The 22,989-nt window shown below is 43.8% G+C and overlaps 3 protein-coding genes across 3 annotated transcripts; all 3 read left to right on the top strand.

Moving 5' to 3' along the window:
• The first annotated feature begins 4,809 nt into the window (after positions 1-4,809).
• LOC139650092 (olfactory receptor 4B13-like) lies at positions 4,810-5,745 on the top strand. Its single transcript, XM_071526648.1, has one exon. The coding sequence runs from the start codon at positions 4,810-4,812 to the stop codon at positions 5,743-5,745; it is 936 nt and encodes a 311-aa protein (XP_071382749.1).
• A 7,478-nt stretch (positions 5,746-13,223) lies between these two features.
• Positions 13,224-14,159, top strand: LOC139650091 (olfactory receptor 4B13-like). The gene has a single exon (XM_071526646.1). The coding sequence runs from the start codon at positions 13,224-13,226 to the stop codon at positions 14,157-14,159; it is 936 nt and encodes a 311-aa protein (XP_071382747.1).
• A 4,320-nt stretch (positions 14,160-18,479) lies between these two features.
• Positions 18,480-22,989, top strand: LOC139650090 (olfactory receptor 52E8-like). The gene is made up of 3 exons (XM_071526645.1): positions 18,480-19,386; positions 19,430-19,464; positions 22,918-22,989. The coding sequence occupies exons 1-3, from the start codon at positions 18,483-18,485 to the stop codon at positions 22,987-22,989; spliced, it is 1,011 nt and encodes a 336-aa protein (XP_071382746.1). The 5' UTR covers positions 18,480-18,482.

The raw sequence follows: 22,989 nt of genomic DNA, 5'->3' as shown, positions 1-22,989 counted from the left end.
TACATAACCACATCTTGGACAAGAGGACCGACTTCATGTGCCTTACTGAAACCTGGCATCAGCCAGAGGTTTACTCTGTGTTAAATGAAGCCTGTCCCCCTGGCTACAGTTACCTGGAGAAAGCCCACAGCACTGGTCGTGGTGGTGGCTTAGCTATTATACACCGAAACGAGTTGAAATTGTCTCCCCTACCTCTGCCTGAGCTGTCCTCCTTTGAATGCCTTGCACTCAAATTCAAACCCCCCTACCCCATGACAATACTTCTCATCTACCGGCGACCCAAACCAAACTCAGCCTTCATCTCAGAGATGCATGAACTTCTCACTTCACTCTGTACCACATCTGCCAATATTGTCGTACTTGGAGATTTCAATATTCACGTCGACACCCCCTCTTGCCACCCTACAGCTGAGTTTCTACAATTATTGGATTGTCTCAATCTTAAACAGCATGTTGATGTCCCCACACACACCAGGGGGCACACGCTCGACCTGGTCATCACTGACTCTGCCCCCATTAGCAACCTGCTGGTCTATGATCTGGGTGTGTCTGATCACAAGGTCATTTCAATGGAGCTGCAATTTTTGTCTCACCATACCAAGCCCAAGCGCCAAATGTGCTTCAGAAACCTGAAAAACATCAACTCAGACATCTTGACCTCCAGCACATCTCATCTGCAAACTTTTCATCAGCTAGTGAATCGGTGGATTTTTACAATAAAACCCTGAGCAGTGTCCTGGATCTCCATGCCCCTGTGAAAACTCAAGCAGTCACCTTCTCACGCTCAGCCCCCTGGTTCACCTGCGAACTGCGGAAAATGAAGGCAGCTGGGTGTGTACTTGAGCGGCGTCTCAGAATTTCTGGGCTCACTGTTCACAGATTAGCCTATCAAGAACACCAAAAGGCCTACTCAAAGTCCCTCAGAGAAGCACGGTCACAGTTTTACTCCAGCATTATCAACAAAAGTCCAGGCAACTCCAACCAGCTTTTCTCTACCATAAATCATCTCCTTAAGCCGCAAACTCTTTCACACTCCGAAAACACAGAGGAGCAGTGCAACAGTTTTATTGACTTTTTCAGGGCAAAAGTCGACACCATCCGCTCTTTTCTCTCCAGCTCTTCCTCTCTGCCTGTCCCAACTGTTGACCCACAGCCTGGGATTTCCCAGCATCTCTGCTGCTTCTCTGAAGTCTCACAGTGAGAGGTTGAGGACATGATCCACAAGATGAAACCTTCCACCTGTGCATTGGACCCTTTTCCCACGGCCCTGGTAAAATCAAACATCTGTGCTCTATGTCCCCTGATCACCCAAGTCATAAACCACTCCCTCCAGGCTGGTCATGTTCCACCAGCTCTAAAAACTGCTGTCCTCAGACCCCTTCTCAAGAAACCCACCCTAGACCCAGAGGTTCTTGCCAGTTACAGGCCCATTTTGAATCTCCCATTTTTGTCCAAGGTGCTGGAAAAAGCGGTTGCTGCTCAGCTTGAGGACCATCTAAAATTCAACAACCTCTTTGAGAAGTTCCAGTCTGGCTTCCGTTCCGCCCACAGCACTGAAACAGCTCTGGTCAGGGTTACAAACGACCTGCTGATGGCGGCTGATGCTGGCTCCCCATCTCTCCTGATCCTCCTTGATCTGACTGCAGCATTCAACACTGTTGATCACGACATCCTCCTTAAGCGCCTCCATTGCACCATCGGACTCTCTGACTCTGCCCTGAACTGGTTTCAGTCCTACCTGTCTGGAAGAACTGAATATGTCTCCTTGGGAGGTGCAAACTCCCGGACACACCCTGTCACCTGTGGTGTCCCTCAAGGGTCGGTTCTCGGCCCCATCCTGTTCTCCCTATACATACTCCCCCTCGGCCGTGTCATTAGCCAGCATGGAATATCATTCCACTGCTACGCAGACGACACACAACTATATCTAAAAACTGTCCCAACTCCCTCTGCAGCCTTGTCGTCGTCGTCGTCGTCATCATCATCATCATTGTCATCATCATCATCACTAACCACCTGCCTTGAGGAGATAAGGGCCTGGATAAAACACAACTTCCTGCAGCTAAACAGCTCCAAAACTGAGGCTATCTTAGTTGGCACCCCACACCAGGTCCAGTCATCTCCCATAACTCGCATCACCTTTTCTGGCCAAGACATTCCCCTCTCCTCATCAGTCTCCAACCTGGGCGTTAGGTTCGACCCTCACTTGACCTTTGACGCCCACATCAAACATCTGTGCAAGACCTCCTTCTACCACCTCTGGAACATCTCCGTCCCTCACTTAGCCTGTCAGACGCGGAGAAACTCGTCCTTTGTCTCCTCAAGGCTGGACTATTGCAATGCACTTCTCATCGGGTCTCCTAGCAGGAGCCTCCAGAAGCTCCAGTATATCCAGAACAGTGCTGCTAGGATCCTGATGAGAGTGCGAAAACATGAACATATCACACCCATCCTACACTAACTACACTGGCTTCCTGTCTCCTTCAGGATCAATAACAAAATATCTCTGCTAACGCATCAGTGCATCCACGGAAATGCCCCTCCCTACCTCACGGAACTGCTCACAGCACAAACCTCCACACGTAACCTGCAATCCAGAAATAACAACTTTCTCCATCCCCCCAGGACCAAGCTCCGCACCATGGGGGATCGGGCCTTCTGCTCGGCTGCACCTCATCTGTGGAATACTCTCCCTGACCACCTGAGGGCACCACAGACTATTGATGCTTTTAAAAGGGGCCTAAAAACCTTCCTTTTTAACAAAGCCTTTCCTTAAATTTGTGCTGGATTTTTTTTTTTTTGTCTTTGTCTTTATGCATTGTCTATTAACTTTTTAATCAGGCCTTTTTCCTTTGTGTGGCTTTTGATGATCTTTGCTGTTGTTTAGTTTTTATCGGTTTTTATGCTTTTTTTTTTCTTTTACTCTGTAGCACTTTGAGATTTGCCTCTAATGAAAAGTGCATTACACATTAAATTTATTATTATTATTATTCTTACAAGAATGGAACTTGGCTGGGAGTGATGTCTTTTTCTGTCAGAGCTAGCCTTGCAACCTGGCAGGCTAGGTGCCTTCCACCCACTTACGGCTGGCCTTAGCGTCTGGCAGAGACAGCTAAGCCTTGGTGGCATCTTGCGCCTAGGTCATGGGTGTGTACATAGTGTATTTGTAAATAGTTCCTTTAGTTGAGCACATGGGTGACTCTGATGGCGGTGACGTCTCATTCGAACTCAACTGCCGCTTCATGCTCCCGCAGGAGCATCTGTGTCTGCTTGGTTTCTTCGTGGTGTGTCTTACAGAGTCTCCGTACATATGGAATATGTAGGGTGGAGAGATAATCTCGACATGATAGAGAACGGAAGGTTACATTGTAACCCAGGTTCTCTGAGTGGAGAGACTATCTCTCCAGCTAAGGAGCCGCTCCGAAACACATTCCAATCAAGGTTAACTGGAGAGGCCACGCATGCGTCGTGCTTATATAACCACGGTTTGCTAATCAGTGCGTAGCCACCACTTGTATCTTAAAGAGTATCCACGTCAGCTGCCCCCGTGGGGGTCAGTCCCCGTACATATGGAATATGTAGGGTGGAGAGATAGTCTCTCCACTCAGAGAATCTGGGTTACAATGTAACCTTCCGTTCCATAGCTGAGGGGCCCTGAAAGCAAAAGCCGGTCACTTTAGTGATAATCACAGCTATTGATGAATCTCAAGGCACTGCGATAGATGGTGTTAAGCATCCTTAGACATTGTGCAGAAGCATTCATATAAAGTACATCACCATATCTAGCATTGAAGAGACATGTCAACCCTGACACCCCAACAATATCCAGAGCCTTAAGCATTTTAGGACAGATCTCAGCACTGGAGCCATGTCACTGTAGATATTTCTAAATACCTCACTGACCTCTGCCAATGAGTTTGGCTCAAAATGGACACTGTTCAAAACCTCTGCCATGGAAGTGGCTGCTAGGAGTTGTGGGACAAGGAAGTTGATGCAACCCAAGAATCTACTGATAAGACACCGGCGATAGGAGGGCTGTCAGGCATGGTTGGCACAGAGCAGAGAACTCCTGATTCAGCAGAGAGGTATTGGCAGGCCAAAAGGGCTGCAGCGAATGTTATTTCACAATTGAAAGGGGGTATGACAGCTGGATGGAACGACTTTGAGGAGGGCTGCATCATTCATTGGGATGACATGTTGCCCTTTTTTTATTGCACAAACCATGTTCTGTGAAGGCTTCTGTGATCGCAAAATACTGTGATTTGATATTTAGTAGTTCAGATTCATGGATAGGGAATCACAATGGTCCAACCTGTTAAATATTATTCATGGCAAAGCTAATCCTATATCAAAAATCGTAAAATGCGTTGAATAAACTTTAAATTCTCCAGAGTGTGATGACTATGATCACATCAAACAAAGTCAAACAAGATAAATAGTTGTTCAACTCCTCCCATGAACTCACAACTCTGCTTTGTCTGGCAAGCGATGTCTCGAAAACAGCAAAATGTAGACCTTCTCTGAGGCACCAGGTTAGTAAACTAAATCGGCCAAAGACTACAGATAATAGGCCCTCATATATTCATGCTCAAAGATATATTGCGTACATATTTCTACATTATTTCTAATTATTTTGGTTAAAAATTAATCAATTGTCTGCTTCGATTTTCCTCTATACAGCAATCACAACCACAGTCAAATCAGACCAGTGATTTATGTAAACAATGACGAAAGGTTGCATCACAAGAAGGATATAAATATTGATTATTTTCTTTTCTCAAAGAATCTGCAGTTCAATCTTTGGGTTAAATGGAAAACGGTACTCTTCCCTTTTACTTCAACCTCACCATGCATGTGAACATAGGCTACTACCGCTACACAGCCTTTGTATTGTGCATCCTACTGTTTGCCATTATTGTCTCTGCAAATCTCATGATTATACTGGTAATATCACAAGAGAGAACGCTACATGAGCCAATGTATATCTTCATTGCATGTCTGTCTATCAACTCTCTATATGGTTCTGCTGGCTTCTTCCCCAGATTTCTGATGGACCTTTTATCTGATACTCATTTGATCTCACGTCCAGCTTGTTTCACTCAGATCTATGTTATTTATACCTATGCATCCTATGAACTCACCATTCTGAGCATTATGGCATATGATAGATATGTTGCTGTATGCCAGCCTTTACACTACCACAGCAAGATGACCTCCAAAACAGTCTTGAAGTTGGCAGCCTTTGCATGGATCTGTCCGGCCTTTTCTGTTGCAGTATGTCTTTATTTGACCATCAGGCTTCCCTTGTGTGGTAATAAGATTGTAAAAGTATACTGTGCCATCTGGAATATTGCAAAACTGTCCTGTGTTACCACTGCCATCAACAACATTGTTGGCTTGTTAGTAACCACAATTACAGCCTTTCTGCCCCTGGCTTATGTCTTGTATACTTACTTGCGAATTCTGCTTGTGTGTAGGAAAAGCTCACCAGAATTCAAGGCCAAAGTGTTCCAAACCTGTTTACCACACACTATTTCATTTGTTATTTATTCCATTACAGCATTTTGTGATATTGCCCTCAGTCGATTGAATGTTGAAAAGCTAAATCCATTTGCTGCTGTAATTGTATCACTGGAATTTGTACTGATTCCTCCAATTCTGAACCCTCTTGTGTATGGCCTGAAGTTACCAGAAATTAGAAGATATATTTTCAGGATGTTATCATGGTCAAAAACAAAAACTTAGATTGATCCCTCAGAAAATTACAAAGATCTGTATTAATCTCATAAATGTCATGCTTTATGTGGAAAACAAATTACACAACTGGACACAACTGGTCTACAGAACATCCATTCTGCTATGAGAATAGAATTAAATATCTGGGCATCTTAATCAAATTTCTTAAAATAGTAGGAAAGTCTGATTGAGGCTCACTGACTATGCTCTTTGACTGGAAGTCCAAAACTCAAAATAGATCAGCACTTCACAAATTCCCCAGCTGCACTGCTGCCACACACTTGGTGGTACTGTCTTTGCACTGAAGGTGGCAAAACTACTAACTCTGCTGAAGTAATTTAAGAAATGATTCATATCATACGCAGTTTATCATGTATTCAGTGTGATACACTCTATTTAAATTATCATTTTAATGTTACATGACATTTACTTGGTGACTACAACTGTTCACTAATCTTGAAATGACAGAACAATTAATGACATTTTGAAGGCTGATACACTGATTTTAGATTAGAAAATTTTAGTTTAGAAAATTTTATGACAGTAGAATTTCTTCTCATTCCTCCAATTATGAACCAGGGGTAGCTAGACAACGCTCATTAACAGGACTGAGAGGAGAGCTCAAACTCTTATTTTTCTTTTTGTCTTTGTAATATATGTAATCACATCTTAATTCATATTGTTTTTATAAATATGTACAAGCCATATCACACGGATACAATCAATAATTAAAATAATGCATTTGTTATTCAGGTCTCTTTGTATTGGATTCAAGCACATTTTTGCATGCCTAGAATCTGTGCTATTTAGGGCTAGGGTTTGATACATCCCAGCTGTACAGATGTTATAGATTTTGTAAAGATTTCAGATTGTGGTCAATCAATTACTTTAATTCCAAATTGAGTCTTCTTTTGCGAGTTGAGAGTGACACTAAGATGACATCTATAAAATAACATTTACAAGCAGAAATATTGTAATCATTACAGTTACAGTAGCTACTACAACTGGCATCATGACGATATCCAGAGACAAGTTCCTAATTACACTGTAGCACAATTGCTGTCATATTTTTTGAAAAACATGGCACTGGCAAGGTCATGAGACTCTTCACAAGTCTTCAAAGCAAATAATAATAATAAACTTTATTTATATAGCACTTTTCAAAACCAAGTTACATATTGCTTTACAGCAATAAAAACAGAGTTTAAAAAGTCAGTGAAACATCATACGAGATAAGTGCTTAAAAATAGAAAACACCATCTAAAAGAAAGAATACAATGAGATGGGATACAATGAATAAAAAAACAAATAAAAATAATTAAAATAGAATAAAATAAATAAAAATAAACAATAATAGAAGGCCTTTACATAAAAATAGGTTTTAAGAAGTGACTTAAAAGATGATACTGATTTTGCTTGCCTGAGATTCAGGGAGTTCTCTATCGTGTTGAGACTATCTCTCCACCGCTTATCTAGCGACTGACCCCCACGGGGGCAGCTGACATGGATACTCTTTAAGACACATCACCTGTGGTGGCCACTCACTGATTAGCAACCCGTGGTTATATAAGCACCACGCATGCGTAACCTCTCCGATTACTTGATTTCCACAGTCAAGCAGTCAGATGTGTGTGTATCTTGGCATTTGAGTTGTGCATGTTTTAGCGTGTGTTTTGACATCAGCGTTGTCCGCTTATCTAGTGAGTAGGAGAGCTGGTCTATGGGCCCCTATCTGGATTGCTGCATTGTCGTTTCTACACAGGCTGGTGAAAGCGTGGCAGCTTGCGGCATCGGCTTGCCGGTCTACTTGCATAGCCATTGTCTCACATGAAATCCGACCTCGTCGGAGGAAGCGGCGGGCGTGCTTCTCAGCTGACTGCTACACCATCGTGGCCAAGTGTGGCTTTGGTGTATTGGCGGCAGCGCCATCTAACGGCCACAGCCGTAGTCCCTCGTGGAATCCGACCTAGTCGGAGGACGTGAACAGGTGTACTTTAGCCGCAGGTAATTCCAAAGGGGAAACAAAACAAACGGGAAAAGCCGAGTGACTGACATGCCTCCACGGTCCACTTAGGCTTCCGTGTCAGCGTGTTGGAGGTATGAGGGGTGAATAGTGCCACTGAGTGCATACTTTCCTTTCAGTTCACAAGCATATCACATATTTTTGTTGTGCAGAGAAAATGGCAAGCCCAGTAGGCCACACCTGTTTGGGCTGTGGGATAAGGATGCCTATGGAGGATGGTCACGATCAGTGTGTGCATTGCTTAGGACTGGACCACGCACGCATGGCCAGCCAGGACCCGGCCTCCTGCATGAATTGTTTTATCCTGCCAGCTAGAGTGAGTGAGGCTAGGGCTCTAGCATTTTGTCGCAAACGTCCAGCTGCTCTCATTGGGCAGCTGCAGCAGGCGAAGCGGCCAAGAGTAGTGGTTTGGAATGACCAAGTGGGGGTGAAATCTCAATCACCTCATAACCTGGGTGTGGCTGTCAGGAAAGGGTCGGCAATGCCCTCCCCTGCAGCTACAGGATCAGCCCCATCTGCTACCCAGCACCCTGCCCCTGCCCTGGTAGGGCAGGAGGAGCTGGATCTTTTACGCCCCATGTCGGATGCGTCGGATGAAGGGGAAATTGACATCCTGGGGTTTGACTCAGAGGGCGAAGACCTCCCCCTAGGTCAGGTGTGTGTGGAGGCAAAGCAGGTAGAGGAGGAGGAGGAGCAGGAGCAGGAGCAGCCACCTCCCCTCTATCACCAGCTCATTACTCGGGCGGCTGAGGCATTGGAAATCGGAATGCCAGTGGAGCAAGGCCGGAGGGCCTCCCATTTTGATGATGAAGAAGCGGGTCAGTCACGCTCTTTTTCTGGACCACTGCTTCCTGATGTAGAGGAGCTGGTACTCGGACAGTTTGCTAAACCATCTGAAGCCCATCGCTGGTCAGGTCTATGTAGACGGCTGGCATGTGTGCATGGTCGGGAGAGGATTGGCTGTGGACCGCCACCTCCCATGGATCAGGCTTTAGGGGCCTTGATGTCCCCCACCAAATCGGTCTTGGGGAAGCCGAGCTGCCCGAGCAGGAACACTAAACTGATGGATGCCATGCTCACCAGAATGCATGGAGCTGTGGCAATTCAGGGACAGCTGGTTAACACGGGGGATATTCTAGCCTTGTATCAGCGCCAGCTGGCCAAACAGTTGGAGGAGGGAGGCTCCGACCTAGCTGCAGAGGTGCAGCAGTGTCCTCGGTCCTAGCTAAGCTGATGAAAGAGCAAGCGGTGGCAACTGGCAGGGCTATGGCCTCCATCTGGATGGTGGTGCTGTCTCAGTCACAGCTGCAGGGGGAAGACCGGGCCTGTTTGCTTAGGCTGCCTGTGGTGCCATCTGCCATGTTTGGGCCAGATGCAAATAAAATGCTCCAGCAGGTCCAAGATGCCCGTTGGTGTGCTCGGGAGATGTCGGGGATGCTCCGGCAGGGCCGTGAACAGTGAGTCTCGACAGCCCCACAGGCTGGGCCACCCCAGCTGGCTTCTGTGGCTTCAGGTGACCTAAGGGTCCGTTTGGAGGCCAACCAGCGTGGTAGATCTAAACGTGGTCAGTGGAGTGGGTGGGGCCGGGGCCAGGGGCCCCCCAAGCCCTCCCCTCAGTCCTGATGGTTCTTGGAACCCAGCCCCCCCTTGTCGCCTCTCGGAACAGCGCCTGTCCTGGGAGACCCTTGGGGCGGACCCCTGGGATGTGTCCACCATGACTCAGGGTTATCGTTTGCAGTTTCTGCACCCGCCCCCACTGGCTGCGGAGATTTACACTCTCCTGGCAAAGAAGGCCATCAGGGAGGTGAAGCAGCACGATCAGTAGGCTGGGTTTTATTCGCCGTACTTCCTCATTCCCAAAAAAGATGAGAGACTCAGACTCATTCTGGATTTGAGAGCCACAGTGAACATTGTGCCCCTGGCTCTTCTGAACATGCGCCCAGTGCAGCACAGCCTCCTGAGCCTTGGATTTTGCCCGCAGAGAAATCTGCAAGCCAGAGTGTTGGTGACACACAGACTGCGCGTAACTCTCTGTTGGTGGGAGCAGCCAGCCAGCTTAACATGGGGCAATGTACTGGGGCCGGTGTTGCGTCACCAGGTGGTGTCCGACGCCTCCCTGGTAAGCTTGGGAGCCGTCCACGAGGGCAAAGGCATCAGCGGCCATTAGCACGGACCCTGGTTAGCATGGCACATCAATCTTCTGGAATTGCAGGCTATCTATGTAACTCTTGTGCACTTCCTACCAGAGCTGAGGAACCACCATGTGCTGGTGAGAACAGGCAGTACAGTGGCAGCAGCATATATAAACAGGCAGGGGGGCCTGGGCTCCCCTCGCCTTTGCAGATTGGCTCGCAAAATATGGGAGTGGGCACATCCACAGTTCAAGTCCCTGAGGGCAATGCACATGCCGGGTCAGGCGAACCTTGCAGCGGATCAGCTCTCCAGGGGGGGACCCCTCCCCGGAGAATGGAGGCTGCATCCAGAGGTTGTAAGCGAGATCTGGGACCGCTTTGGTACAGCCATAGCCGATCTCTTCACCTCCAGGGAGACAGTTCACTCTCACAATCCTCCCTTGGGCACAGATGCAATGGCACATCAGTGGCCACAGGGCCTCCTGTATGCCTTCCCTCCCTTCATCCTCCTGCACCCACTCCTACAGAGAGTCCAGGTGGAAGAGGTAAGCCTCATCCTGGTGGCCCCCAATTGGCCCCAGATGATCTGGTTCTCGGCAATTGCACCCCTCCTTCAAGGACGCCCCAGGGAGCTCCCTGTTTGGCGGGACCTCCTGTCCCAGGCCCATGGGACTCTTTTTCATCCTTTTCCCCAGGGGCTCAGGCTTTGGGCCTGGCCCCTGAGAGGGCCGAATTTCTAGCTATGGGGTTACCCCAGTCTGTGGTTAGCACTCTGCAAGGAGCCCGGGCCCCGTCAACTAGGGCAGCATATTCCTATTGTTGGGGAGTGTTTCAATCGTGGTGCAACTCGCGACAGGTGGATCCCCTTTCCTGCATGGCCCATGACATCCTCCAGTTCCTCCAGGAAATGTTGAAGGTGGGCAAGTCTCCCTCAACTTTGAGGGGAATGGTGGCAGCCATAAAGGCAGCCTGTGTTGGGCCTCAGAAACTGGCAGAGGGTTGTTGCGACTTTATTGCTCAGTTTCTTAAAGGTGCTCGTAGGGTTACTCCCTACCACAGAAGGCCAGCTGTCCCCCCATGGGATTTGGAGGTTGAGCCATTTGAGCCCCTGGAAACAGTTGGGCTGAAATGGCTTTCTCTCAAGTCGGTATTGTTGTTGGCAATTGTGTCAGCTAAAAGAATGGGTGAGCTCCATGCCCTTTTGGTGCATGAGGAATGCTGCTGCTTCTTGCCAGGTGATGCTGGGGTAGTGCTGCGCCTTGAACCCTGCATTCCACCCTAAGGTCTGGTCCGAGTCCCATGCCAGTCAGTCTATTGAGCTGCACCCTTACCACCCTCCTCAGAATGGTGAAGCAGGGTTGAGTGAGCAGTCACTTAATGGTGTATCTTCATCGGACACATGCCCACAGGACAACAGACCAGCTCTTTGTCTGTTACAAACCTAACTGCCTTGGGCAACCACTCTCCAAGACTAGGCTTTCTCATTGGGTTGTGGATGCAATCCAATAAGAAGGCAGGCAGGCAGGCCAGCCCCAGCAGGGGTGCTTGCACATTCCACGCGGGGCCTCGCTACCTTGTGGCCTTATGGAGAAGTGCCCCTCTATCAGAGATTTATACGGCGGCTTCTTAGTCGTCCCCGTCCACTTTTATCAGGTTCTACTGCATGAACGTGGCAGCCGGTACCCCATTCACTGAGCGTGTGCTGGGCACAGTGCAGTAGGACATGGCCTTACATCGGACCTGGGCTCGGAGTGATGTCTTTTTCTTTCAGAGCTAGCCTTGCAACCTGGCAGGCTAGGTGCCTTCCACCCATTTACGGCTGGCCTTAGCGTCTGGCAGGGCCAGCTAAGCCTTGGTGGTGTCTTGCGCCTAGGTCTAGGGTGTGTGCATAATGTATTTGTAAAAAGTTCCTTTAGTTGAGCACATGGGTGACTCTGGTGGTGGTGACGTCTCATTCGAACTCAACTGCCGCTTCATGCTCCCGCAGGAGCAGCAGTGTCTGCTTGGTTTCTTCGCGGTGTGTCTTACAGAGTCCCCGTACATATGGAATATGTAGGGTGGAGAGATAGTCTCGACATGATAGAGAACGGAAGGTTACATTGTAACCCAGGTTCTCTGAGTGGAGAGACTATCTCTCCAGCTAAGGAGCCGATCAGAAACGCATTCCAATCAAGGTTAACCGGAGAGGCCACGCATGCGTGGTGCTTATATAACCACGGGTTGCTAATCAGTGCGTGGCCACCACAGGCGATGTGTCTTAAAGAGTATCCACGTCAGCTGCCCCCGTGGGGGTCAGTCCCTGTACATATGGAATATGTAGGGTGGAGAGATAGTCTCTCCACTCAGAGAATCTGGGTTACAATGTAACCTTCTGTTCCATAGCTGAGGGGCCCTGAAAGCAAAAGCCGGTCACTTTAGTGATAATCACACCAATTGATGAATCTCAAGGCACTTGAGTACATCACCATAATCTAGCATTGAAGAGACATGTCAACCCTGATACCCCAACAATATCCAGAGCCTTAAGCATTTTAGGACGGATCTCAGCGATAGGAGGGCTGTCAGGCATGGTTGGCACAGAGGAGAGAACTCCTGATTCAGCAGAGAGGTATTGGCAGGCCAAAAGGGCTGCAGCGAATGTTATTTCACAATTGAAAGGGGGTATGACAGCTGGATGGAACGACTTTGAGGAGGGCTGCATCATTCATTGGGATGACATGTTGCCCTTTTTTTATTGCACAAACCATGTTCTGTGAAGGCTTCTGTGATCGCAAAATACTGTGATTTGATATTTAGTAGTTCAGATTCATGGATAGGGAATCACAATGGTCCAACCTGTTAAATATTATTCATGGCAAAGCTAATCCTATATCAAAAATCGTAAAATGCGTTGAAAAAACTTTAAATTCTCCAGAGTGTGATGACTATGATCACATCAAACAAAGTCAAACAAGATAAATAGTTGTTCAACTCCTCCCATGAACTCACAACTCTGCTCTGTCTGGCAAGCGATGTCTCGAAAACAGCAAAATGTAGACCTTCTCTGAGGCACCAGGTTAGTAAACTAAATCGGCCAAAGACTACAGATAATAGGCCCTCATATATTCATGCTCAAAGATATATTGCGTACATATTTCTACATTATTTCTAATTATTTTGGTTAAAAATTAATCAATTGTCTGCTTCGATTTTCCTCTATACAGCAATCACAACCACAGTCAAATCAGACCAGTGATTTCTGTAAACAATGACGAAAGGTTGCATCACAAGAAGGATATAAATATTGATTATTTTCTTTTCTCAAAGAATCTGCAGTTCAATCTTTGGGTTAAATGGAAAACGGTACTCTTCCCTTTTACTTCAACCTCACCATGCATGTGAACATAGGCTACTACCGCTACCCAGCCTTTGTATTGTGCATCCTACTGTTTGCCATTATTGTCTCTGCTAATCTCATGATTATACTGGTAATATCACAAGAGGCAACGCTACATGAGCCAATGTATATCTTCATTGCATGTCTGTCTATCAACTCTCTATATGGTTCTGCTGGCTTCTTCCCCAGATTCCTGATGGACCTTTTATCTGATACTCATTTGATCTCACGTCCAGCTTGTTTCACTCAGATCTATGTTATTTATACCTATGCATCCTATGAACTCACCATTCTGAGCATTATGGCATATGATAGATATGTTGCTGTATGCCAGCCTTTACACTACCACAACAAGATGACCTCCAAAACAGTCTTGAAGTTGGCAGCCTTTGCATGGATCTGTCCGGCCTTTTCTGTTGCAGTATGTCTTTATTTGACCATCAGGCTTCCCTTGTGTGGTAATAAGATTGTAAAAGTATACTGTGCCATCTGGAATATTGCAAAACTGTCCTGTGTTACCACTGCCGTCAACAACATTGTTGGCTTGTTAGTAACCACAATTACAGCCTTTCTGCCCCTGGCTTATGTCTTGTATACTTACTTGCGAATTCTGCTTGTGTGTAGGAAAAGCTCATCAGAATTCAAGGCCAAAGTGTTCCAAACCTGTTTACCACACACTATTTCATTTGTTATTTATTCCTTTACAGGATATTGTGATATTGCCCTCAGTCGATTGAATATTGAAAAGCTAAATCCATTTGCTGCTATAATTGTATCACTGGAATTTGTACTGATTCCTCCAATTCTGAACCCTCTTGTGTATGGCCTGAAGTTACCAGAAATTAGAAGACATATTTTCAGGATGTTATCATGGTCAAAAACAAAAACTTAGATTGATCCCTCAGAAAATTACAAAAACCCGCACTAATCTCACAAATGTCATGCTTTATGTGGAAAACAAATTACACAACTGGACACAACTGGTCTACAGAACATCCATTCTGCTATGAGAATAGAATTAAATATCTGGGCATCTTAATCAAATTTCTTAAAATAGTAGGAAAGTCTGATTGAGGCTCACTGACCACGATCTTTGACTGGAAGTCTAAAACTCAAAATAGATCAGCACTTCACAAATTCCCCAGCTGCACAAACTGCCGCCATACACTCGGTGGTACTGTCTTTGCACTGAAGGTGGCAAAACTACTAACTCTGCTGTAATTTAAGAAATGATTCATATCATACACAGTTTATCATGTATTTAGTGTGATACACTCTATTTAAATGATCATTTTAATGTTGCATGACATGTACTTGGTGACTACAACTGTTTACTAATCTTGAAATAACAGAACAATTAATTAAATTTTGAAGGCTAGATTAGAAGATTTTTATGACAATAGAATTTCTCCTCATTCCTCCAATTATGAACCTGGGGTAGCTAGACAACGCTCGTTAACAGGACTGAGAGGAGAGCTCAAACTCTAATTTTCTAAATTTCCAAAAATAGTCCACACAGCGGACATATGGACAGCACATTCAACCGTCTTTTAGCCATGACAATGTCTGAAGTTTACCATAACACGCAGAGCAGCTCAGTCATGTGTGACATGATTACTATGCGTTGTTGCTACTTTCTAATAGGGTAATCACCTGTCTTCATATGGAAATGAACCAATTCGGTTTTTGGAAGGGAGGGGAAAGGAAGAGTCAACTATTGGGATTATTACATGGCAGACAAAAAGAAAAAGAAAAACTTTCATGCCACCAGAGGTGCTGGGTCCACGCAAAAAAGTACCGGAATGCAGGTACTCCAAAACCGCGAGGGGCCGGATCCTGTTCCGGCAGGATCCGGCACAAATTAAGCTCTGGTCACACATATAATCACCTATTAATTTATTGCAATCACTATTTATTTCCCTACTATGATGGCCATGTGGTGATTTAACAGAATACTATGAATATGAGCAATACATTGTGTTGCAAAGATTCAATTATTACCAGAATTTCAGGGAATGTCATTTTCAATGGATCTTCAACAGATGTGACTCAAAATAAAAGGTGTTATTTACCTGTTCAGTTAATTTGTTGGTATGAAAATATGTTGCAACTAGATGAAGGAATATTGGGTTATTGTGCTTCTTCACTCCAGCCATCTTCACTAGACATCATCCTCCGCTTTGACTGGGGCACTTGACAGTTCTACAACCCCCTCATGCCCCCAGACTCCAATACCTGCCAACATTTATTTTTTTATTCTATTTTTAGACTGAATGCCATTGCAAAAATTAGCTTGTGTTATTTGAAATGATAATTATTACTTAGAATGTTATTTCTATTTAGAGTATGGAGTCATAAAGTAAAAGATAAGAGAGATGAGAGATAAATAAGCATTTACGTTCAAAAAAATTCTTTATTTGTGATATGAACTAAGAGTAGGGATCTAAACCTTCCCAAGTAATCAATATAATCTAATCTCTCAAGTAGCGGAGGAAAACTGTTGTGATAGTGTGTAGCCCATGGAAGTATTATATTGTAATAGCCTCACACACACTGCACAAGTGTATTATACATACAAAGAAAATACATATGTAGCCAGGTGGTAAAAGGTACAAAGAGTAGGGAAGACTGATAGCAGAAAGAAAGAAAGATGCATTCCACCTACCCCGCATCGATGAGAGCTTTGATGCTTTACAGGGCGCAAAGTTTTTCTCCACCATCAATCTTGCGAGTGGACACCACCAGGTGGCAGTAGCTGAGAGTGACGGACATAACACAGCATTCTCAACACCCTTTGAATATCTGCATATGGCGATGGGTGTCTGTATCCAGTCGTTCAGATCATGGTGGTGTACCTGGACGATATTCTGGTGTATTCCCAAACTTTCCAGGAGCACTTAGAGAGGTTAGATACAGTGCTTGGACACCTTAAAGTTGGAAAAAATGCCATTTCCTGCAGCAAGAAGTCAAGTTTTTGGGGTATCAAATCTCCACTGATGGCATAGCAACAGACCCTGGAAAAGTGGTGCAATGGCCAGTCCCTGATATGATGAGGGAGCTTAGATCATTCCATGGGTTTTGCAGCTATTATAGGAGATATCTTGAGGAATTTTCAAGGATTGCAGGTCCACTTCACGACTTGGTGAATCTCTGTCTTACTGTAGGGAGCCCAACCAAGGTAAACCAAATGCTGAGTGTATTGTGGAATGCTGAATGTCAAAATGCTTTCGATGCTTTAAAGGAAAAGCTCACCACTGCACCCATTCTTGAATATAGCACCTTTCATGCACAGAATGCAGCTCAAAGTGCTTTACAATTCAGCAGCAAGTTTAAAACACACACATACACAAGGAAAAGGAAGAAAATAAAAACAATGGGTGTTACTATTAATAATATAGCATTTAAAACAATTTCTTTGGAATGAAAGAGAAACAGTCCATACAAAATAGTTAGAATCATAAATAAAAAAGTCAGATACAACAAATAAAATATTAGAGATAATTATTTAAACATTAAATAATTATAGCTAGTTATAGGCTAGATTAAAAAGATAAGTTTTGAGTTGTCATTTATAACTGTCCACTGAGCCAGCCAGTCTAATATTTAAAGGCAGGGTGTTCCACATTTTCGGGGCATAGTGGCTAAAAGCAGCATCTCCAAAACTCTTTGTGGTGACCTTGGGAACACCTTGGGAACACTTAAAAATTCTTGACTTTGCTGACTTCACTCGCCCACTAATTTCTTGGGACCGACGCTAGCAGTCTCGGTTAAGGAGCTGTCCTGTATCAGCAACAGGGTGACAGGAAAAGGGTAAGCAGCATGAAGCTTGAACTTCTGGCAGTACATTCCAGAGACAAGACCCATTAGTGTGCTATGGCCGTTTTGGGATCAAAAGCGAAAGCCAAATAGCCAGGAAAGAAAGAGTCTACCTAGAGCTGTTAATATAATATATATATAAGTCTGTGTTAAAGCAGTGGAACCATGTCAAAGAGAGAGATGGGTTATTGTGTCGGGTGGTTGATGATATACGTCATGGGGGGTGTTTTCAACTGCTCTTACTGACCTGCTTGAAGAATCAGGTTTTGGAGAGTGTGCATGACTCTATGGGACACCAAAGCATAGAGAGCACCTTACACTTACTTGATGAGTGATGTTTCTGGGTAGGGATGTATGGGAATGCTGAAATGTGTCAAAAACTGTCAGCATTGTATCCTTTCTAAAAAGATCCCCCTTCCAGGTGTCCTTGTGGCTTAGTTAGCTAAAGCGCATACCACGCAACCGTGACATTCTGGGTTCAAATCCGGCCTGTGACCTCTGTTGCATGTCATCCTCTCCTCTCTCCTAATCTTTCCAGTCTATCTCTACTGTCAACTATCCAAAATAAAGGCAAAATGCCCCAAAAAATGATCTGTAAAACAGATTCACCCTCCAATGAGATGCTTTCTTGCATCCACACCTTAAGAGGTTGTAACCATAGATTTCACTGTGCTTGAGCCTGCCACAGATGGCAAGGACAGGTCCTTTTCCCACACGTTATCAGAAGGCCGACACTATTGCCGCCTGAATGCTAACGCCCTTCTTGGGCAATAAAAGAAAGCAATGAAAGGTGTTGAGATTCACCTCTTGGCTCACTGTGTAGCATGATCCTTTAGACATTTCTGCTTTAGGGCGTAGAAACTTACAGAAAATACTTTGGTTGTGTAACTGGTAGCTTGTAGAGTTACTAGGATGGGTGGGTGGTGTTGGCAGACACACCTACACCCACGTGTTGATGCTTACTACAACACATTTCAAAATCAAAGCCATAAGGTTTTTAGATTGTTTATATGAAGTAACCTCCCATACACTGACATAGGGTAAAGTCAACCCAAGGGTTGACAGAAATGACGTCAACTTCGGCTCTCTCTTCAATGAACCCAAAAGCCAAACACTTCTTGTCCGCGCTGTGATCTGGACAGGCTTTACTCATGTCAGCTCACTGATTGGATTGTTTGAATTCCCATCAGAACCAACTCATTGGTTGTTGCTGCCGTGAGAGGATATAAACAAAATGGTAGAATGAAAACACACCATGAAAGGGATGGAGAGACACAGAACAGGATGTCCACTTCTTTTCCAGCAACTTGGTAGGTTAGGTCAAATGCAATTTTCTATCTATAGAGGGCTGTTGTTGTGGAATTAGATTGATGACAAAGCAAACTGTAAAGTTTTCAATATGGTGGATAATGTTTCAATTATAACTGTGTTTACTCTGTCAGGGTTAAATGGCACAGCGAACCACAGATTGACCCTCTTCTCTCTCACTTTATTATGTTACTGCGTGATTTGGCTGGTAAATGTGACTCTCATTGTTACTGTCATTGTGGATAAAAGCCTTCATGAGCCCATGTACATCTTCCTGTGTAATCTGTGCATCAATGGACTTTATGGGACTTCAGGATTTTACCCCAAATTCCTCATGGATCTACTGTCTCCTTCTCATGTCATCTCTTATGCTGGATGCCTGCTACAGGGTTTTGTGATACACTCCTCAGCTTGTGGTGATTTTTCAATTCTAGCTCTGATGGCCTATGACAGATATGTGGCTATATGTCGACCTCTGGTGTACCACTCTGTTATGACTAAACAAAGGGTTGGTCTGTTAGTCTTTTTGACCTGGCTTTTACCCCTTTATTTGATGTTCATGAGCACAGTAACAACATCGAGATCAAGGTTATGTGGCTCACACATACCAAAGATCTACTGTTATAATTGGTTGATTGGTAAACTAGCTTGCTCTGCTTCCACAGCAAACACTGTTATTCCATATTTTAATATTTCTTTTTATCTTGGCCATGTTATTTTCATTGTTTGGTCTTATGTGTATTTGATCAAAACATGCCTAGCATCCAAGGAGAACAGGGGGAAGTTTATGCAAACATGCGTGCCACATTTATTTTCTTTAATCAATGTTGTTGTTTCTTTGCTTTTTGATTTAATGTACACGCGATTTGGCTCAAAAGAGTTACCTCAAAGCTTTCAGAACTTCATGGCGATAGAATTTCTCCTCATTCCTCCAATTATCAATCCCCTCATATATGGTTTCAAATTGACCAAAATTAGAAACAGAATTCTGAGTTTTATATATAGTTAAAGTTGGGAAGTATCTAGACAATGCTCATGATTTGACCTGTGAGGAGAGCTCCAACTCTCATTACGTTTTTAACACAATGAGCATACTTTGTTGTTTGTATATGTACTTGATTTTTACAAGAAGCTATGTTACATTTGTTGTGTGTATTGCAGCAGATAGATGACACTATTACCAAATATGAAGAACAATACATGTAATCTGTAGAAAAAGTTAACATTTGTACACCATCATTCCAAGTAGTATGTACGTTTATTTATTTCAGTAGCAGGATAAACCACTTGAGGTGAAGCATCTTTTTGAGGGGGTCCTGCAACATAAAAGCACAATACAGAAACAATTGATGTCAACAAACAACAAAAAAAACCAAAAAACAATAAACACAAAAAAAAGGCAACCCTTGAGAAAGCAGAAAAAGAAAACCATCAGATTTCCACAATCATCAATGAACCTAAGGTTTAATTTTATGCATTCTTCAATATATTGTATTGCTCCAAGGACCCTGTAAATTTCATATTCCATTTTGGATACACACAAGGCATCAAATTTGGAGATACAAGGTTTCTGCCTGACAACAACAATAATCTGTTGGTATGCATGTACAGTAAAAATTCTATATCATAGGGGACAAATACAAAGATCATTATGTACATGCATACAACACATTAATTAACAGAATTGAAATGAATTAGAAACACACGAAATAAGACATAACATACAAACAACAGACTGTAAATAAATACAAATGAGCAAAAACAATGGAGCATGAATGTATAAAGAAGGTAATTTAAAGCATGAACATTGTTTGTTTTAAGATGGGAAAATATTAAGTAGTAAGTAGTTTTGAATAAACGAAGTGAAGTTATGGATTAAAGATGATTTGGTAAATTATTCCAGTCAGATGGAGCCTTAAAAATAAATACTCTTATCTCGTATCAATTTCTTTCTTTGGAACAGAAAAGAAAAGCTGATCTGAATATCTGAGAGTATATGTTGATCTATATGGTTCTTTTTGTTTTGACTCAAAGTTTTTTTCTTAATAATAATAAATATATCATAGTAGTGACAGTAACAAAAGCAGACAACATGCCTAGACAAAACAACTATTCACACTGGACATAACAGTCAAAAGTAGAATCACCCACATAGGACATTCAGTAAACACACACACACACACACACACACATACAAGCTATACAAATTAGCTCAGTACAAAGTTGTTACCACTGCGATTATCATCATTAGCATTATGGGACTATTATCATTGTTATTATTTGTTATTATGTTGTTAATGTTATTATTTCCACCACATACAATGTATATTTATTGTTAATAATTTTGTTTCTAGTATTATTCATCTTTTTTTTCTTTTTAGAAACTAGGGAGGATGAATGAAAAAATCAAAAAATCAAAACAATAATAATAACAATCAATGAAAAAGGAGACAAACAAACAAGAAGAGGTAATATACATATCCATATAGGCTACAGACATTGTACACATTTGGTACTTGACTCACTTGACTCACTCTTGACTACATAATAATTGGTGGGGGGGTCAGAAAAAAATAGCCAATAGCAAAATTCAATTGTAATAGCCGGGTTTCAACCAGTAGAGGGTTAGGGTTAGAATTTGGACCTGAATCCATCAACAACACTACTAAATACCCAAATACAGCAGTTTTCAGCTGAAAAAAGTGTTTTTGGGGTTTAGTTACTCTTTAAAACAAATTTCCTGCATTTCTACACCACCTAACCTCTTGGATTAAGTTAAGAAACAGCAACCCTGTATAATATTAACCAAAAATGTAAAATTATGTTATATTACTAGATTTCAGCATTGATTTACATTCAAGATTTTGCATAAGCATACTAACCTAAAAACCTATTATTGGGAATCACGAGAAAGTTTCAGAGCGACAGACACAGAGCGTCCCCGTAACCATGGTAACTCACTCTCACTCCTGCCTGCGTGCGCACGGCACGAGAGGAGGGGGAGAGACGCAGAAGAGCGGCTGACTGAGATTACTCTGAGCAGCATGCATGGGAATAAATTACAATATAACAGACTTGAGTATATTTCTCGCTATTCAAGTGGTCTGAATAACTCTCTGCTGCACGGTGCTGCTCTGTCTTCTCGCCGCGACGTTTATGAATTAGTTTTTCACTGCGTGAGAAAATGGACTTGTGGCATGAGAGCGTGTGATAAATGTCAATTGCGTGAGTCTCACGGTCAGTGCGTGAGAGTTGGCAGCCCTGTGAACTCGCTTGACATTATTATGTATGAAACTGCCAATCAGATTTATTTACTTATTAATCGAAGGTGCCGGAACGCCGTTCCGGATCGTTCCGGCCCACTTTAACTCCTGTATATAACAAACAATCAATATTTCACCTTTGGTTTCATCAAACTCGGTGTACCCACCATCAACATAAGTGTGTCACAAACATGTTCTCAAATTAAAACCTGATATTGATTTATTTATCTTATCCCACATTTCATTTTCTTCTGAGTAAATTTCCCCTAGATTGCAGCTAATTTTTTCTAGCATCACCATTTCATACTATGATTTTAACCACAGTTCCTCTGACACGGCATCATATTTTTCCAGTTTAATGCAAGAAGGCCTTTGCGAATATACAAGCTATTGAAATCATTCTTTTTGATTTTCTGATTCCTGAAAGAGATGATGCTGTTTTGGTAACCATAGACCAGTATCTTACAAGTTTTGGACATCTCCAGGCCATATGCACAAACTGTCCGCTTTCCCTCTTGCAATGTCAGCATAAGTCAGAATTATTTACAAGGCTAATGAACTGGTGACTGAGCAAAGACTAACACAAACACAGGGCTTAAATACTACTGAAAACAGGTGGAAACAATCAAGCCTAATTAAAACACGGGAAAACAACAAAAGGATCAAGCTGCCACCTAACGGTCCTCAGGAGCAGCAGTCTGCAGTGTGACAGGACCCCCCCTCCTAGGAACGGCACCTGACGTTCCCACAGGGCGATCAGAGTAGAGCTGGTGGAAGTCCCTGATGAGTTCTGGACCCAGGATGTCCAGGGCTGGAATCCAAGAGCGTTCTTCGGGACTGTGAACGCTTCCTCTTGGTCCGGAAAAAATGGCGGTTGGAACCCAAACTGGCACTCAAACGGGGTTAAGACCAGTGGAGGTGTTATGTACATATTCCACCTAGGCAAGATGTTGACTCCAGGTAGACTGGTTGGATGACACACAGCACCTCAGGATGGTCTCGAGGTCCTGGTTCCGGGCGCAGACAGAGCAAGCCGCGATGAAGGCATGAGTGTCGACCTCAATGGTAGGCCATCAAAACTTCCTTTTAAGGAACTCAACAGTTATTTGGGTACCGGGATGACTTGCCAGATGGGAGGCATTGGCCCACTGAAGAATATGAGGCCACAGCCTCCACAGCACGTGGTCCACATGGTCCACAGCACGTAAATCTGTGCGTCAGAGTTTGTGTTCATCACGTATTTGTGTGATATCATGTTGGCAGGTCGAGTGTCTGGCTAGGCGACGGGGAGTGGTGCGGGGCTCCGGCAGCAGGATCAGTTGCTCCAGTCTGTAG

Source organism: Centroberyx affinis, unplaced genomic scaffold (assembly GCF_046629955.1).
Source record: "Centroberyx affinis isolate AG114_WGS23_722 - 3 ecotype Tasmania unplaced genomic scaffold, CSIRO-AGI_Caff_v1 ptg001437l_1, whole genome shotgun sequence".
Lineage (NCBI taxonomy): Eukaryota > Metazoa > Chordata > Actinopteri > Beryciformes > Berycidae > Centroberyx > Centroberyx affinis.
The sequence above is the reverse complement of the archived record's forward strand: the minus strand, read 5'-3'. Positions and strand labels throughout refer to the sequence as shown.